The sequence below is a fragment of the Saimiri boliviensis genome, chromosome X, assembly GCF_048565385.1.
Source record: "Saimiri boliviensis isolate mSaiBol1 chromosome X, mSaiBol1.pri, whole genome shotgun sequence".
Taxonomy (NCBI): domain Eukaryota; kingdom Metazoa; phylum Chordata; class Mammalia; order Primates; family Cebidae; genus Saimiri; species Saimiri boliviensis.
The window spans coordinates 83292682-83311780 of NC_133470.1; the positions used below are offsets into that span (position 1 = coordinate 83292682).

General features: G+C 36.8%; 1 protein-coding gene across 1 annotated transcript in view; it reads left to right on the plus strand.

Annotated features, from left to right (window-relative positions):
* CLIC2 (chloride intracellular channel 2) overlaps window positions 1–19099 on the plus strand; it is a 61803-nt gene that overhangs the window by 6533 nt on the left and 36171 nt on the right. Inside the window, exons 2-3 of the mRNA XM_003943932.3 lie at window positions 8951–9060; window positions 9186–9311. Of these exons, the coding sequence (XP_003943981.1) occupies window positions 8951–9060; window positions 9186–9311 (236 nt within the window). The remainder of the gene's footprint in view (window positions 1–8950; window positions 9061–9185; window positions 9312–19099) is intronic.

Genomic DNA, 19099 nt, shown 5'->3' on the forward strand with positions numbered 1-19099 from the left:
TCAAAAGGCCAGAGAATCTGGGAGAAGATGTACTTGGAAGCACTATCCTCTCGGGGCCCACTTGTATTTGAGTTTTTGTATATGGTGAGACATAAGGGTCTAGTTTCATTCTTTTGCAAATGGATATCCATTTTTCCCAGCACCATTTATTGAAGAGACTGTCCTTTCCCCAATGTATGTACTTAGCACCTTTCCTGAAAATAAGTTCACTGTAAATGTATGAACTTATCTCTGGGTTCTTTATCATTTCCCACTGATCTATGTGTCTTTTTTATGCCAGTAAAATGCTATTTTGGTTACTGTAGCTCTATAGTATAATTTGAAGTCAAGTATTGCTTAGGACAACTTTGGCTATTCTGGCTCTTTTCTGGTTCCATGTAAATATTAGGATTATTTTTTCAAGTTCTGTGAATAATGTCTTTGTCATTTTGATATAAATTACATTAAATCTGTAGATTGCTTTGGGTACTATGAGCACTTTAACTATATTTATTCTTCCAATTCATAAATATAGAATATCTTTCCATTTCTATGTATCTTCTTCAATTTCTTGTATCAACTATAAAAATAGTTTTTATTGTGGAAATCTTTCACTACTTTGGTTAATTCCTATGTATTTTATTTCATTTGTAGCTATTGCAAATGGAATTACTTTCTTTATTTTTTGTCAGGTTGTTCACTGTTGGCATATAGAAATGTTACTGATTTTTATATGTTGATTTTTAACCTGCAACTTTATTGAATTTACCAATCTTAAGAGTTGTCATTTAAATGTTTAGGTTTTTCCAAATATAAGATTATATCATCTGTAAACAAGAATAATTTGACTTCCTCCTTTCCAATTTGAATACCTTTTTATTTCTTTATCTTGTCTGATTGCTCTGGCTAGGACTTCCAGTACCATGTTGCATAACAGTGGTGAGAGTGGGCATCCTTGTTATGTTTCCAATCTTAGTGAACAGGCTTTCAGGTTTTCTCCATTCAGTATGATAGTAACTATGGGTATGTCATATATGGCTTTTATTCTGTTGAGGTATGTCCCTTCTATACCCATGTTTTTGAGTGTTTTTTTTTGTCATAAAGGGATGTTGAATATTATCAAATGCTTTTTCAGCATCAATTAAAATGATCATATGGTTTTTGTCCTTCATTCTGTCAATATGATGAACCTCATTAATTGATGCGTGTATGTTGAACCATTCTCACATTGCTGGAATAAATTGTAGTTGGTCATGATAAATGATCTTTGGGTTTATTTTTGTTTTCACTTTTAAGTACAGAGGTACATGTGCAGATTTGTTATATAGGTAAACTTTTATCAGGGAGGATTGTTATGCAAATTATTTCATCACCCAGATATAAAGCCTAGTACCCATTAGTTATTTTTTCTGATCCTTTCCTTCCTTCCACCCTCCACCCTCCAGTAAGCCCTAGTGTCTGTTGTTTCCTTCTATGAGTCCATGTATTCTCATATTTTAGCTGCCACTTATAAGTGACAATGCATGGTATTTTGTTTTCTGTTGCTGCATTAATTTGCTGGGGTTAATGACTAGCTCCATTCATGTTCCTGTAAAGAATATGATCCATGCTTTTTTTACTAAAGTGTCTTTATTTTATTTTAGTTACATGAAATTACAAAATATCACTAATTGAAAATAAAAGCAATAAAAATCATCCATTATGCCACCCACTTTAACATTTATGTGTATAGCCTTTTATACGTTATTTCTTCAAATGTATACATAAATATATTCATCAAAAAGAGATTATTTCATATATTCATTTGGTGCAAAATTAATTGTGTTTTTTGCCATTGCTTTTAATATATTGTTTTGCAACCTATTTTTATTTAACAATATATTATGCATTTTTTCTATAACATTAAATATATTCTGTGTGTGTATGTGTCTCAGTTTCTTTTGACTAAAAATTTTTGAATTAAGGTGTTATGTTGAGATAATTGAAGATTCACATGCAGTTTTAAGAAATAATACAGAGATGCTGTGTGCCCTTTACCAAGTTTCCCTTAATGATAACATCTTGTAAAACTATAGTACAATAAGACAACCAAGACATTATTGACATTGATGAAATCAGATACAGAAGATTTTCATCATTACACAGATTCATGTTGCCCTTTTAAAGCCACATCCACTGTGTCTCACCCTATCCCTCAGTCATTAATCTTTTTTCTGCTTTAATAATTTTATCATGTCAGTGTTACGTAAATGGAATAATACAGTATATCACCTTTTGGGATTGTCTTCTTTTCCCACTCAGCATAATTCCCTGGAACTTCATCCAAGTTGTGTGTATCAACAGTTCAATCCTTTTTATTGCTGAGCACTACTCTATGCTACTGATATGCCACAGTGTGTTCCATTATTCAGCTATTGAAGGACATTTTGGTTGTCACTAGTTTTGAGTTATTACAAACAAGGCTGTATGAACACTTTTGTACAGGTTTCTCTGTGGACATAAGTTTTCATTTATCTGAGATAAATGCCAGAGTTTAGTTGTTTGGTTGTATAGCAGTTGCATGTTTAGATTTGTAAGAAATTGCCAAAGTGCTTTCCAATGTGGTCATACAGTTTTACACTAAAACCAGCAATATTTCTGTGCATCCTCACCAGCATTTTGTGTTGTCACTATTTTTATCTTAACTATTCTGACAGGTGTGAAGTGACATTTTATTGTTTATATTTGCATTTCCCTAAAGGCTAATAAAGTTGAACATTTTGAGTGCTTATTTTTCATCTGTATGTCCTCTTCAGTGCAATGTCTGTTCATCTCCTTTACTCATTTTCATTTTTCCTTTTTTATTTTAGAGTATTTAATTGGTAAATAAAGATTGTATGTATTCAGTATATACACACAATGATTTTTTGTTTCCTTTTTAAAATTTTATTTATTTTGCAATGGGTTTTGGGGGAACAGGTGGTGTTTGGTTACATAAATAAGTTCTTTAGTAGTGATTTCAGAGATTTCGGTGCACCCATCACCCAAGCAGTGTACACTGTACCCAATGTGTAGTCTTTTATTACTCACTCCCCCACCCCTTTCTCCAAGTCCCCAAATTCCATTGTATCATTCTTATGCCTTTTCATCCTCATAGATTAGCTCCCAGTTATGAGTGAGAACATACCATGTTTGGTTTTCCATTCCTGAGTTACTTCACTCAGAATAATAATCTCTAATTCCATCCAGATTTTGCTGCAAATGCCATTATTTAGTTCCTTTTTATGGCTGAATAATATTCCACAGTGTGTGTGTGTATGTATATATATATAATAAAACATTTTTTTTTAAATTATGCTTTAAGTTCTGTAATACATGTGCAGAATGTGCAGCTTTGTTGCAAAGGTATACACGTCCCATGGTAGTTTGCTACATCCATCAACCCATCAACCAGGTTTTAAGCCCGGTATGCATTAGGTATTTCTCCTAATGCTCTCCCTCCCATTGCCCCCCACTCCCCAACAGGCTCCAATACGTGAGGTTCCCCTCCCTATGTCCATGTGTACTCATTGTTCAACTCCCACTTATGAGTGAGAACATAGGGTGTTTGGTTTTATGTTCCTGTGTTAGTTTGCTGAGAAGGATAGTTTCCAGCTTCATCCATGTCCCTGCAAGGAACATGAACTCATTCTCTTTTATGGCTGCATAGTATTCCATGGTATATAAGTGCCACATTTTCTTTGTCCAGTCTATCATTGATGGACCTTTGGGTTGGTTTCAAGTCTTTGATATTGTAAATAGTCCTGCAGTAAACATACATGTGCATATGTCTTTATAGTAGAATAATTTATGGTCCTTTGAGTATATACCCAGTAATGGGATTGCTGGATCAAATGGTATTTCTAATTCTAGATCCTTGAGAAATTGCCACACTGTCTTCCACAATGGTTGCACTAATTTACATTCCCACCAACACTGTAGAAGCATTCCTATTTCTCTCCTATTTCTCCACATCCTCTCCAGCATCTGTTGTTTCTTGATTTTTTTAATGATTGCCATTCTAACTGACACAAGATGGTATCTCATTGTGGTTTTGTTTTACATTTCTCTAACGACCAGTGATGATGAGCTTTTTTCATAGGTTTTTTGGCCACACACATGTCTTCTTTTGAGATGTGTCCATTCATATCCTTTGTCCACTTTTTGATGGGGTTGTTTTTTTCCTGTAAATTTGTTGAAGTTCTTTGTAGATTCTAAATATTAGCCCTTTGTCAGATTGATAGATTGCAAAAATTTTCTCTCATTCTGTAGGTTGCCTGTTCACTCTGATGATATAGTTTCTTTTGCTGTGCAGAAGCTCTGAAGTTTAATTAGATGCCATTTGTCAATTTTGACTTTTGTTGCCTTTGCTTTTGGTGTTGTAGACATGAAGTTTTTGCCCATGCCTATGCCCTGAATGGTATTACTTAGGTTTTCTTCTAGGGTTTTTATGGTTTTAGGTTTTACATTTAAGTCTTTAACCCACCTCCAGTTAATTTTCGTATAAGGAGTGAGGAAGGGGTCTAGTTTCAGTTTTCTGCATATGGCTAGCCAGTTTTCCCACCAGCATTTATTAAATAGGGAATCTCCCCATTGCTTGTTTTTGTTAGGTTTGTCAAAGATCAGATGGTTGTAGATGTTTGGCATTATTTCTGAGGCCTCTGTTCTGTTCCATTGGTCCATATCTCTGTTTTGGTACCAGTACCATGCTGTGTTGGTTACTGTAGCCTTGTAGTATAGTTTGAAGTCGAGTAGTGTGATGCCTCCAGCTTTTTTTATTTTTTTATGTTTGTTTTTGTTTGTTTGTTTGCTTGCTTGCTTAGGATTGTCTTGTCTATATGGGCTCTTTATTGGTTCCATATGACATTTAAAGTAGCTTTTCTCTAATTCTGTGAAGAAAATCAATGGTAGCTTGGTGGGTTAGCATTGAATCTACAACTTACTTTGGGCAGTATGGCCATTTTCATGATACCAATTCTTCCGATCCATGAGCATGGAATGTTTTTCCATTTGTTTGTGTCCTCACTTATTTCCTTGAATAGTAGTTCGTAGTTCTCCTTGAAGAGGTCCTTCACGTCCCTTGTAAGTTGTATTCCTAGATATTTTATTTCTTTGTAGCAATTGTGAAGGGGAGTTCACTCATGATTCGGCTGTTTATTATAGTCTGTTTGTATGTTATAGTGCAATATTGCACTTTGATTTTGTATCCTGAGACTTTGCTGAAGTTGCTTATCAGCTTAAGGAGATTTTGGGCTGAGACGATGGGGTCTTCTAAATATACAATCATGTCATCTGCAAATAAAGACAATTTGACTTACTCTTTTCCTAACTGAATACCCTTTATTTCTTTTTTTTCCCTGATTGACCTGGCCAGAACTTCCAATACTATGTTAAATAGGAGTGCTGAGAGAGGGCATCCTTGTTTTGTGCCAGTTTTCAAAGGGAATGTTTCCAGCTTTTGTCCATTCAGTATGATATTGACTATGGGTTTTTCATGGATAGCTCTTATTGTTTTGAGATATGTTCCATCAATACATAGTTTATTGAGAATTTTTAGCATGAAGCATTGTTGAATTTTATCAAAGGTCTTTTCTGCATCTATTACAATAATCATGTGTTTTTTATCTTTGGTTCTGTTTAAATGGTGGATTATGTTTACTGATTTGCATATGTTGAACAAGCCTTGCATTCCAGGGATGAAGCTGATTTTATTGTAGTGGATAAGCTTTTTGATGTTCTGCTGGATTCGGTTGCCAGTATTTTATTGAGGATTTTTGCATCAATTTTTATCGGGGATATTGGCCTGAAATTTTCTTGTTTTGTTGTGTTTCTGCCAGTTTCTGGTATCATGATGATGTTGGTGTCATAAAATGGGTTAGGGAGGATTCCCTTTTTTTCTATTGTTTGGAATAGTTTCAGAAGGAATGGTACAAACTCCTTTTTGTACCTCTGGTAGAATTTGACTATGAATATGTCTGATCCTTTGCTTTTTCATTGGTAGGCTATTAATTACTGCCTCAATTTCAGAACTTGTTGTTGGTCTATTCAGGAATTTGACTTCTTCCTGGTTTAGTGTTGGGAAGGTGTATGTGTCCAGGAATTTATCAATTTCTTCTAGATTTTCTAGTTTATTTGCATAGAGGTGTGTACAATATTCTCGATGGTAGTTTGTATTTCTGTGATACCAGTGGTGATATCCCCTTTATCATTTTTTATTGTGTCTATTTGATTCTTCTTTGTTTTCTTCTTTATTAGTCTGGCTAGCAGTCTATCTGTTTTGTTGATCTTTTCGAAAACCAGCTCCTGGATTCATTGATTTTTTTGAAGGGTCTTTTGTGTCTCTTTCTCCTTCAGTTATGCTCTGATCTTATTTCTTGTCTTCTGCTAGCTTTCGAATTTGTCTGCTCTTGCTTCTCTAGTTATTTTAATTGTGATGTTAGGGTGTCAATTTTAGATCTTTCCTGCTTTCCCCTGTAGGCATCTCCTGTGCTATAAATTTCCCTCTAAACACTGCTTTGGCCATGTCTGGGAGATTCTGGTACATTGTGTCTTTGTTCTCACTGGTTTCAAAGACCTGATTTATTTCTGCCTTAATTTCATTATTTACCCAGTAGTCATTTAGGAGCAGGTTGTTCTAGTTCCATGTAGTTATATGGTTTAGAGTAAGTTTCTTAATCCTGAATTCTAATTTGATTGCATTTTAGTCTGGTAGGAATCATTACTATGATTTCCATTCTTTTGCATTTGCTGAGGAGTGTTTTCCTTCCAATTATGTGATCAATGTGGTGCCGAGAAGACAATGTATATTCTGTGGATTTGGAGTGGAGAGTTCTGTAGATGTCTGTTAGGTCTGCTTGGTCAAGAGCTGAGTTCAAGTCCTGAATATCCTTGTTAATTTTCTGTCTCATGGATCTGTCTAATATTGATAGTGGGGTGTTAAAGTCTCCCACTATTATTGTGTGGCAGTCTAAGTCTCTTTGTAGGTCTCTAAGAACTTACTTTATGAATCTTGGTGCTCCTGTATTAGGCGCATATATATTTTGAATAGTTAGATCTTCTTGCTGCATTAATCCCCTTGCCATTATGTAATGCCCTTCTTTGTCTCTTTTTATCTTTGTTGGTTTAAAGTCTGCTTTATCAGAGACTAGGGTTCCAACCCCTGCTTTTTTTTTTTTTCCTTTCCATTTGCTTGGTAAATATACCTCCATCCTTTTATTTTGAGCCTATGTGTGTCTTTGCATGTGAGATGGGTCTTCTGAATACAGCACACCAATGGATCTTCACTCTTTATCCAATTTGCCAGTCTGTGTCTTTTAACTGAGACACTTAGCCTATTTACATTTAAGGTTAATATTGTTATGTGTGAACTTGATCCTGTCATTATGATGTTAGCTGGTTATTTTGCCCGTTAGTTGATGCAGTATCTTCATAGTTGATGGTCTTTACAATTTGGTATGTTTTTGCAGTGGCTGGTGCTGGTTGTTTCTTTCCATGTTTACTGCTTCTCCAGAAGCTCTTTTAAGGCAGGCCTGGTGGTGACAAAATCTCTCAGCATTTGCTCATCTGTAACAAATTTTATTTCTACTTCACTTATGAGGCTTTGTTTGACTGGATATGAAATTCTGGTTTGAAAATTCTTTTCTTTAAGAATGTTGAGGCTGGGCGTGGTGGCTATTGCCTGTAATCCCATCACTTTGGGAGGCCGAGGTGTATGGATCATGAGGTCAAGAGATCGAGACCATCTTGGCCAACATGGTGAAACTTCATCTCTACCAAAAATACAAAAATTATCTGGGTGTGGTGGCATGCTCCTGTAGTCCCAGCTACTCGGGAGGCTGAGGCAGGAGAATTGTTTGAACCCTGGAGGCAGAGGTTGCAGTGAGCTGAGATTGTGCCACTGCACTCAAGCCTGGCACCTGGGGACAGAGTGAGACTCTGTCTCAAAAAAAAAAAAAATGTAGTCCCCCACTCTCTTCTGGCTTGTAGGGTTTCTGCGGAGAGATCCACTGTTAGTCTGATGGGCTTCCCTTTGTGAGTAACCCGACCTTTCTCTCTGGCTGCCCTTAACATTTTTTCCCTCATTTCAACCTTGGTGAATCTGATGATTATGTGTCTTGGGGTTGCTCTTCTTGAGGAGTACCTTTGTGGTGTTCTCTGTATTTCCTGAATTTGAATGTTGGCCTGTCTTGCTAGATCGGTGAAGTTCTCCTGGACAATATCCTGAAGTGTGTTTTCCAACTTGATTTCATTCTCCCCATCACTTTCAGGTACACCAATCAAATGTATGTTTGGTCTTTTCACATAGTCCCATGTTTTTGGAGGCTTTGTTCATTTTTTTAAATCCTTTTCTCTCGAGTCGTATCTTCACACTTTTTTTCATTAAGTTGATCTTCAATATCTGATATTCTCCTTCTGCTTGATCATTTCAGCTATTGATACTTATGTATGCATCACGAAGTTCTCATGCTGTGTTTTTCAGCTCCATCAGGTCATTTATGTTCTTCTCTAAACTAGCTATTCCAGTTAGCAATTCGTCTAACATTTTTTCAGATTTCTTAGTTTCCTTGCATTGGTTAGAACACCATTTTCATTTTAAAGATTAACCTTAAAGATATAATTTCAGAAGTGGAAGAAGCTATATGCCCAGAAATGTTTGTTTTTGAAGTACTTAGAGTAGTAAAAATTTTGGAATATCTTCAATGTCTCTCAATAGGAAAATTATATAAATTCTGATAATATATAAAATTTATTATTATTATGTACTCATCACACTGGTAACTTTACATGTAATGAAATTATTTGCTTCACTGTGTCTCTCTGTCCATAGATGATGGAGTCCTTAAGATTAAGAATGTCCAAGTTTGTCTCTAGCAACTAGCTCATTTCCTGGTAGGCGCTCAATACATACTCATTGAACAAGCAAATGAACTTAGGTCTCTCTTTATCTTAATAGGCTGGAAGTGATGGAGAGAGTATTGGAAACTGTCCCTTTTGCCAACGCCTTTTCATGATCCTCTGGCTTAAAGGAGTTAAATTCAATGTGACAACTGTTGACATGACCAGGTAAGAGAAATGAGGACATATTAAATTCTAGAAATTGAGATTGGTAGACACCAAAATAATATTGATGTTTATATAATGAGTACTTTACCTAGAGACCTAACTCTGCTTATTTTTAATCATCATAGAAAGCCTGAAGAGCTGAAGGACTTAGCCCCAGGTACCAATCCTCCCTTCCTGGTGTATAACAAGGAGTTGAAAACAGACTTCATTAAAATTGAGGAGTTTCTAGAGCAGACCCTGGCTCCTCCAAGGTACAGCATTTATAAGATACTATTTTGCTGAAGATAATCTATTTTATTGGCTTGTTTATTACAGATTGAGGATTCTTACCAACTTAAGTACTTTTGGATTTCTGGGCCTACATGTCAACTGATATACATGCATGAACATCCCCCTCCAACTTCAAATACAAAAAGATGATACATATAATATTTCAAATAATTTTTAAAAGCTGCATAATATACATAATACAAGAATGTAAGTTCTCTGTGGTCTAGAAATAGAGTAGAAACATATAGTGAGATGGGAGCAAAGGAGTAGGGTACTAACACTATGTAATGCATAAGGACTTGTCAGGACTTGTCCTTAACACCACTGATGAAATGACAGAACATACCCAACACAAAGGCTAGTGGCCAGGAAATAGACCTCAAGCAGTTAATCGAAGGCCAGAACTGTACTGCATACACTGGAATGACAACTGCACATCTCTGCCTACCCAGGATAGGTCTAAAAACAAGAAGCATGCTGTATTCATTTTCTATTGCTATGTAACAAATTACCACAAACTTTGTATCTTAAAACAACAGCCATTTATTACCTCATGCTTTCCATCGGTCCATTGTCTGGGCATGGTCTGCTAAGGTCTTCTGCTCAGGGTCTCAAAAACTGCACTTAAAGTGTTGGTGAGGAATACAGTTCTCATATGGGACCCAGGTGACCCTTCTATCTTCATTCAAGTTTTTGGCAGAATTAAGCTCCTTGCAGCTATATGACTGAGGTCTTACGTTACTGGATAGCTGTTGGTTGGGGTTGGCATTCAATTCCTAGAGGTTGCTACTCTGTATAGGTGGTTCACAAAACAGCTGATTGTTTTCCTCTTCTAAAACCTGCAGGAGAATGTCTCTCCGATGGTTCATCTTCTTTTAAAATTTTTTATCAGTACAAATTATGGGATACATATGAAATTATGTTATGTGTATGTAATGCATAGCAATCAAATCAGGGTATCTAGGGTGTCCATAACCCAAGTACAGTACATTTTTATTAACTATAGTCACCCTACTCTTCTATCAAACATTGAATTTTTTCCTTCTATCTTATATTTATGTGTGTACTTTTTAACCCACTTCTCTTCATCTTCCCTTCTCTTCCAAATCACCCTCCACACTCCCTGTTACCTTTCTTTCCATTCTTTATCTTCATGTGATCAACGTTTTTAACTTTCACATGTAACTGAGAACATGCTATTTTTGTCTTTTTGTGCCTGGCTTATTTCACTTGGCATAACAACTCCAGTTTCATCCATGCTGTTGCAAGTGGCAGAGTTTCATTTTCTTTTATGGAAGAATACTATTTCACTGTATATGTATACCACACTTTCTTTATCCATTTATCTGTTGATGGACACTTAGGTGGGTTCCATACCTTGCCTATTGTTAATAATGCTGCAATAAACATGAGAGGGCAAGTATCCCTTTGACATACTGATTTCTTGTGCTTGGGATAAATGATGATTAGTGAGATTTTTGGATCTTATGGTAGTTCTACTTTTAGTTTTTTGAGAAATCCCTAGGTTATTTTCCATAGTGGCTATATTTGTATTTCAAACAACAGTGTATAAAAGTCCATTTTTCTATAAATGTAATCCACCACATAAACAGAACCAAAGTCAAAAACCACATGATTATCTCAATAGATGCAGAGAAGGCCTTTGACAAAATTCAATAGCGCTTTATGCTAAAAACTCTCAATAAACTAGGTATTGAAGGAACATGTCTCAAAACAATAAAAGCTATTTATGACAAACCTACAGCCAATATCATACTGAATGGGCAAAAACTGGAAGCATTCCTTTTGAAATCCTGCACTGGACAAGGATGCCCTCTATTACCACGCCTATTCAACATAGTATTGGAAGTTCTGGCCAGGTCAATCAGGAAAGAAAAAGAAATAAAGGATATTCAGTTAGGAAAAGAGGAAGTCAAATTGTCTCTATTTGCAAACAACATGATTGTATATTTAGAAGATCCCATCATCTCAGCCCAAAATCTCCTTATGCTGATAAGTAACTTCAGCAAAGTCTCAGGATACAAAATCAATGTACAGAAATCACAAGCATTCCTATACACCAATAACAGACTTAAAGACAGCCAAATCATGAATGAACTGCCATTCACAATTGCTACAAAGAGAATAAAGTGCCTAGGAATACAACTGACAAAGGATGTAAAGGACCTGTTCAAGGAGAACTACAAAACACTGCTCAAGGAAATAAGAGAGGACACAAACAGATGGAAAAACATTCCATGCTCATGATTAGAAAGAATCAATATTGTGAAAATGGCCATGCTGCCCAAAGTCATTTATAGATTCAACACTATCCCCATCAAGCTACCATTGCCCTTCTTCACAGAACCGGAAAAAAAAACACTATAAACTTCATATGGAACCAGAAGACAGCCAGCATAGCCAAGACAATCCTAAGCAAAAAGAACTAAGCTGGAGGCATCATGCTATTTGACTTAAAACTATACCACAATGCTACAGTAATCAAAACAGCATGGTACTGGTACCAGAACAGAGATATAGACCAATGGAACAGAACAGAGGCCTTGGAAGCAACATCACACATTTACAACTATCTGATCTTTGACAAACCTAACAAAAACAAGCAATGGGAAAAGGATTCCCTGTTTAATAAATGGTGTTGGGAAAACAGGCTAGCCATGTGCAGAAAGCTGAAACTAGACCCCTTCCTTGCATCTTACACTAAAATTAACTCCAGATGGATTAAAGATTTAAACATAAGACCTAACACCATAAAATACCTAGAAGAAAACAGAGGCAATACCATTCAGGACATAGGCATAGGCAAGGACTTCATGGCTAAAACACCAAAAGCAATGGCAACAAAAGCCAAAATAGACAAATGGGATCTAATTAAACTAAGAGCTTCTGCACAGCAAAAGAAACAATTGTTAGAGTAAACCAGCAACCAACAGAATGGGAAAAAATTTTTGCAATGTACCCATCTGATAAAGGGCTAATATCCAGAATCTACAAAGAACTAAAGCAGATTTACAAGAAAAAAACAAACAAACAAACCCATTCAAAAAGTGGACAAAGGATATGAACAGACACTTTTCAAAAGAAGACAATTATGAGGCCAACATACATGAAAAAATGCTCATCATCACTGGTCATTAGAGAAATGCAAATCAAAACCACATTGAGATACCATCTCACGTTAGTCAGAATGGTGATGATTAAAGTCTGAAGACAACAGATGCTGGAGAGAATGTGGAGAAATAGGAACACTTTTACAAGGTTGGTGGGAGTGCAAATTAGTTCAACCATTGTGGAAGACAGTGTGGTGATTCCTCAAGGATCTAAAAATAGAAATTCCATTTGACCCAGCAATCCCATTACTGGCTATATACCCAAAGGATTAGAAATCGTTCTATTATAGAGACATATGCACATGTATGTCAATTGTGGCACTATTTACAATAGTAAAGACCTGGAACCAACTCAAATGTCCATCAGTGATAGACTGGACAAAGAAAATGTGACACATATACACTATGGAATACTATGTAGCCATGAAAAAACGATGAGCTCGTGTCCTTTGTAGGGACATGGATGAGTCTGGAAACCATCATTCTCAGCAAACTGACACAAGAACAGAAAACCAAACACCACATGTTCTCATTCACAGGCAGACGTTGAACAATGAGAACACATGGGCACAGGGAGGGGAGCATCACACACTGGGTTCTGTTGGGGGTTGGGGGGCTATGGGAGAGACAACAGGGTGCAGGAAGGTTAGGGAGCGATAACACTGGGAGAAATGCCTGACGTAGGTGACGGGGGGATGGAGCTAGCAAACCACCACAGCATGTGTGTACCTATGCAACAATCCTTCAAGCTCTGCACATGTACCTCAGAACTTGAAGTACAATTTTATTTAAAAAACCATGATAAACAACTTCAGCAAAGTCTCAGGATACAAAATCAATGTGCAAAATCAAAAGCATTCCTATACACAAATAACAGACAAACGGGAGAGCCAAATCATGAGCGAGCTGCCACTCAATTTCTACAGAGAGAATAAAATACCTAAGAATACAACTAACAAAGGACATGAAGGACCTCTTCAAGGAGAACTACAAACCACTGCTCAAGGAAATAAGAGAGGACACAAACAGATGGAAATACATTCCATGCTCATGGTTAGGAAGAAACAATATCGTGAAAATGATCATCTTGCCCAAAGTAATTTATAGATTCAATGCTATCCCTATCAAGAAATCTATTTTAAATTACATGTGAATTACGTATTTTTTTCTAATTCTGTTAAAAATGACATTGGTATTTTGAGAGGATTGCACTGAATCTGTAGATTACTTTGAGAAAATCACAATTTTAACAATATTAATTCTTTTGATCCATGAGTATGAGATGTTTTGCCATTCATTTTTATTATTTTAAATTTCTTTCATTAGCATTTTGTAGTTTTCATTTTGAAGATCTTCCACCTCCTTGATTAAATTTATTGCTTGATATTTTAATTTTTAGCCATTTTAAATGGAATTTCCTTCTTCCTTTCTTTTGTGACTAGATCATTATTGGTATATGGAAATGCTACATATTTTTAGTGTTATTGTTTTTAACTTGGATCTTTACTGAATTCGCTTATCAAATTTAAGAGTTTTTTGATGGAGTTTTTAGGTTTTACTAGATACAAGATCACGAAGCCAGTAAAAAGAGATCATTTTACTTCCTTTTTTCCAATTTGAATGCCTTTTATTTCTTTCTCTTGCCTGATTGCCATACCTAGGACTTCCAATACTATGTTGAATAGGAGTAGTGAAAGTGTGCATCCTTGTTTTGTTTTGTTTTGTTTCTTGGAGGAACGGCTGCCCTCCTAGTGCTGCTTTTGCTGTATCCCACAGGTTTAGATATGTTGTTATTTCAATTTTCATTTGTTTCAAGAATTTTGTTTCTTCTTAAATTCTTCATTGACCATTGGTTGTTCAGGAGCATGTTGGTTAATTTTCATGTATTTATGCAGTTTCTGAAGTTCCTCTTAGTGTGTATTTATAGTTGATTTCATTGTGATCTGAGAATGTCCTTGGTAGTATTTTGAGTTTGTTAAATTTATTAAGGCATTTTGTGTCCTAACATATAATCCATCCTGGAGAATATTCCATGTGCTGATGAATGTATATTCTGTAGTTGTTGGATAGAATGTTCTGTAAATGTCTATTTGGTTCATTTGGTCTAAAGTCCAGTTTAAGTCTAATGTTTATTTGTTGATTTTTGTCTAGATAATCTATCTAATGTTGACAGTGGGGTGTTAAAGTTCCTATTATTGCACTGCAGTCTGTCTCTTCCTTTAGGTCTAGTAATGCTTGCTTTTTGAATCTGGAGGCTCCATTATTGGGTTCATATATATTTAGGATTGTTATATCTTCTTGCTAGGCTCATCTATTTGTCATTATAGATAGTCATAGTCCTTGTTTCATTCTTTTTGATTTAATGTCTGTTTTATCTGATATGATTATAACTAATCCTGCTCACTTGATTTCCATTTTTGTGAAATATAATTATCAACCTATTTCAGCCTATATGTGTCTTGCTAGTGAGGCGAGTCTCATAAATACTATGCAGTTGAATTATGTTTTTTAAATCTATTCATCCAGTGTACATCTTTTAGTGGAATAATTAATCTGTTTATATTTATGTGAAGACTTATTTCTGTCATTTTGTTAATTTTTTCTGGTTATTTTGTATATTCTTTGTTTTTTTCTTTCTCTCGTAGTTTATCATTACAGTTTGGTCGGTTTGTGTAATGATAACATTTGAGCCCTTTCTTTTCTTTTCTCCATTTGTGTTTTAGCCCTATCAGTGAGTTTTATACTTTCATATGTTTTCATGTCAGTATAGTCCTTTTAGTTCCAGGTGTATGACCCCCCTTAAGTGGTTACTGTTAGACCAATCTAGTGGTGACAAATTTTCTTTGTTTTTGCTTGTCTGAGAAAGACTTTATTTCTCCTTCATCTATGAAGAACAACTTTTTTGGGTATAGTATTGGCCGCCGGTTTTTTTCTTTCCATACTTTGAATATATCTTCTCATTCTCTCCTGGTTTGTAAGGTGTCTGCTGAGAAACGCAGTCAGTCTGATGAGGGTTCTCTTATATGTGACAATTTTCTCTTGCTGTTTATAGCATTCTTCTTTGTTTTTGTCTTTTGATAGTTAAAACATAATGTACTATGGAGAAGACCTGTTTGAGTTATATCTATGTGGGGTCTCTAAGCTTCCTGTATCCGAATGCCTAAATCTCCTGCAAGACTTGGGAAATTTTCAGCTATTATTTCATTAGGTAGGTGTTCCATGCTTCTGGTCTTCTCTTTATCTTCTGGAATGCCCAAAATGTGTATGTTTTGTTACTTCGTGGTGTCCTATACATCGCATAGGCTTTGTTTATTCTTTTTTGTTTTTTGGTCTGGCTGGATTATTTCAAAAGACCTGTGTTCAAGTTCTGAAATTCTTTCTTTGCTTGCTCTAGTGTGTTGTTAAAGCCCTCAAATGAATTTGTATTGCATTAATTGAATTATTCTGTTTCAAGGTTTCTGCTTAGTTCTTTTTTTATATCTAACTCTAGTGAATTTTTCATTTGTACCCTGAATTGTTTCTATGATTTCTTTGTATTGTTTGTTTGTGATCTCTTGTATCTTGCTAAGTTTCTTTAATATCATTATTTTGAATTACTTTTCTGGCATTTTGTAGCTTCTTTTTCATTGGAATCTGTTGCTAAAGACGTGTATTTCTTTGGAGGTTTCATGTTTTTGTTTTTTCATGTCTCTTGTGTCCTTACATTGACATCTGTGCACCTGGTATAACAGTTGCTTCTTCCTATTTTTTGGATTGACTTTCACTGGGAAAGAATTTTTCCTGAAGATATATCTAAGATGTTGGTTGGGTAGGACACTTTAGATTTGACTCTGGGTGCATGCAATACTGTAGTTACTGCATGATTTATTTGGCTATATGTACACTGTCACTGGTGTCTGTGATTTCCTTAGTGGGTTAGGGTGCAGTTATTAGTAGAGGCTATGGTAAGCTTTTTCTGGGAATGGGAATACCAAGTGGACCAGTTCTCAGGCCTTAGTGGTGGTAGCTGTGGGCTGAACATACCTGTCCTTGCATTTTCAGGTGGTATACATGGTCACTGGTGCTAGAAGGTCCAAACAAGCCAATTCTTGGGCTTCCCAGCAACTTGCTTGGGTGCCAGTAGTTACCTGAGCGGGTGGCTGAGTCCTTGTTTCTCTTGGTAGCATGCATGGCATGGGCAATGGCAGTATTCTTGCTGGGACAATCCTTGGGCTCTGAAATGGCATGTGTCAGTGTTAGCAGTGGCTGCAATGGCCTGGGAAAGCCAGTCCTCAGGCTCTGATGTGATGCATGTAGGAGAATGCCAGCTATGGTAGTAGCGGCAGTCTGAGTTAGCCCCTCCTCAGGTTCATAGGATTGCACAAATGCCAGCAGTGGTGGACAAGGTGGGGTAATCCCCCAACTTCCAGGCCAGTGAGCTTAGGCACTAGGAGTGTGGTGCCAGGCTAAGTGGGCCTGTCTTCAGACCCTGCAGTGATACACTCAGTCCCTGGCTGTAGAGGGCAGGGAAGAGTGATCCCCAGACTCCCCAGTGGAGTGTGTGGGTGGCTGCAGCAGCAGAAGTGATAGACAGAGAGACCCTGTCCTAGAGGAGCAGGCAATTGTGTTGTGACTCTGCTGCTGATGAAATGTGGTTGTCAACAGTGGCTGCAGCTGCAGGCAGGCATTTCTTTGGCTCCTGGGACTTCAAGACTTCAACACTGAAGGCAGCAGCAGCAGCAATCATTGAGAAAGGCATTTTTCTGTGGCTGAAGGGAGTGGGGTCACTGCCAGTGGCATGCACTTCAGTCCCTAGAAGTGGTAGCAGCAGCTATGGCAGGCAGCAACAGAGCCTATCCTCAGTGTATGTGTATGGCAGCCCTGCTGCTAGAGGGACAGGATTCATGTCTTTGGTAGCTCCCCCAGGTAGATAGTTCTCAGGCTCTTAAGAGCATGGGCTTTTGGGGTATTTACATTTTCTGCTGGACTCTAATTTCCCCCAAGGACAGGTACCCTGTCTTTTAATTTATATCAGAAGTTCCAAACATCCCCAGTGCAGAATAAGAGTCGGGTTCTCGATAACTGTTGGTTAAATAAATGAACAATTAAACAACAGAATTAATAAGTGGATAAACAAACAAGTGCCTTTGGTGTATTCGTCCATTTTCACACTGCTATAAAGAACTACCTGAGACTGGGTAATTTATAAAGAAAGGACATTTAATTGAATCACAGTTCTGCATGGCTGGGAAGGCCTCAGGAAAAGTATAGTCATGACTGCAGGCAAAGAAGAAGCAAGCACCTTCTTCACAAGGTGGCAGAAGAGCAAGAGCATGAACAAATCCACACACTTTTAAACAACCGGTTATCATGAAAACTCATCCACAATCATGAGAATATCATGAGGGAAACCAGCCCCATGATTCAATCACCTCCCACCAGGTCCCTCTCTCAACACCTGGCGATTACAATTCATGATGAGACTTGGGTGGGGACACAAAGCCAAATCATATCATTTGGCATGTAACAACATGTCTTAAGTTCAACTACTAGAAAAAGAACTTGATTATGAGAAAGTTAACCAATATCCCATCTTAAAAGTTACTCCTTCCTGGAAAATGGCTCACTGTCTGACTACTGCTGTTATTATTTACTACAGCATTTGTGTAGACTCCAGGAATATTTCACTGGTATAAATGTTATTCCAACAGTTTCTTCAAATTCTGAGCAAGGGAGACCTGTAGCAGAGTTATCAGTCCTTTCATATGTTACTGTTTAATCCCCGACCTAAAGCAGCAAATGTTCCCTGACTTTATGCTGTACAAATGGTTTGTAAGAAAAATGGACATATGAATCAAATAGGAATTTACTTCATATCCACCATTAATAATCATTTGAACAACTCTGTGAATGCCATGAATTTTCACAAACTCAATGATGAGAATTACTGGACAAGTAATCGATGGATGGTCAAGGTGCATAGCAAGGATGAGAACTTGACTTTTACTGTCTATTGGCTCTCTTCACTCTGGCTGTACTTTATTGCTCATTGTAAATATTTTCGCTAAATGAACTGCCATTCACAATTGCTACAAAGAGAATAAAATACCTAGGAATACAACTAACAAGGAACGTAAAGGACCTCTTCAAGGAGAACTACAAGCCATTGCTCAACGAAATAAGAGAGGACACAAACAGATGGAGAAACATTCCATGTTCATGGTTAGGAAGAATCAACATCGTGAAAATGGCCATACTGCCCAAAGTAATTTACAAATTCAACACTATTCCCATCAAGCTACCAACGACCTTCTTCACAGAACTGGAAAAAAACACCTGAAACTTCATATGGAACCAAAAGAGAGCCCGCATAGCCAAGTCAATTCTAAGCAAAAAGAACAAAGCAGGAGGCATCACACTACCGGACTTCAAACTATACTACAAGGCTACAGTAATCAAAACAGCATGGTACTGGTACCAAAACAGAGACAGAACAGAGGCCTCAGGAAATACAACATATCTACAACCATCCGATCTTCAACAAACCTGACAAAAACAAGCAATGGGGAAAGGACTCCCTGTTTAATAAATGGTGTTGGGAAAACTGGCTAGCCATGTGCAGAAAGCAGAAACAGGACCCCTTCCTGACACCTTACACC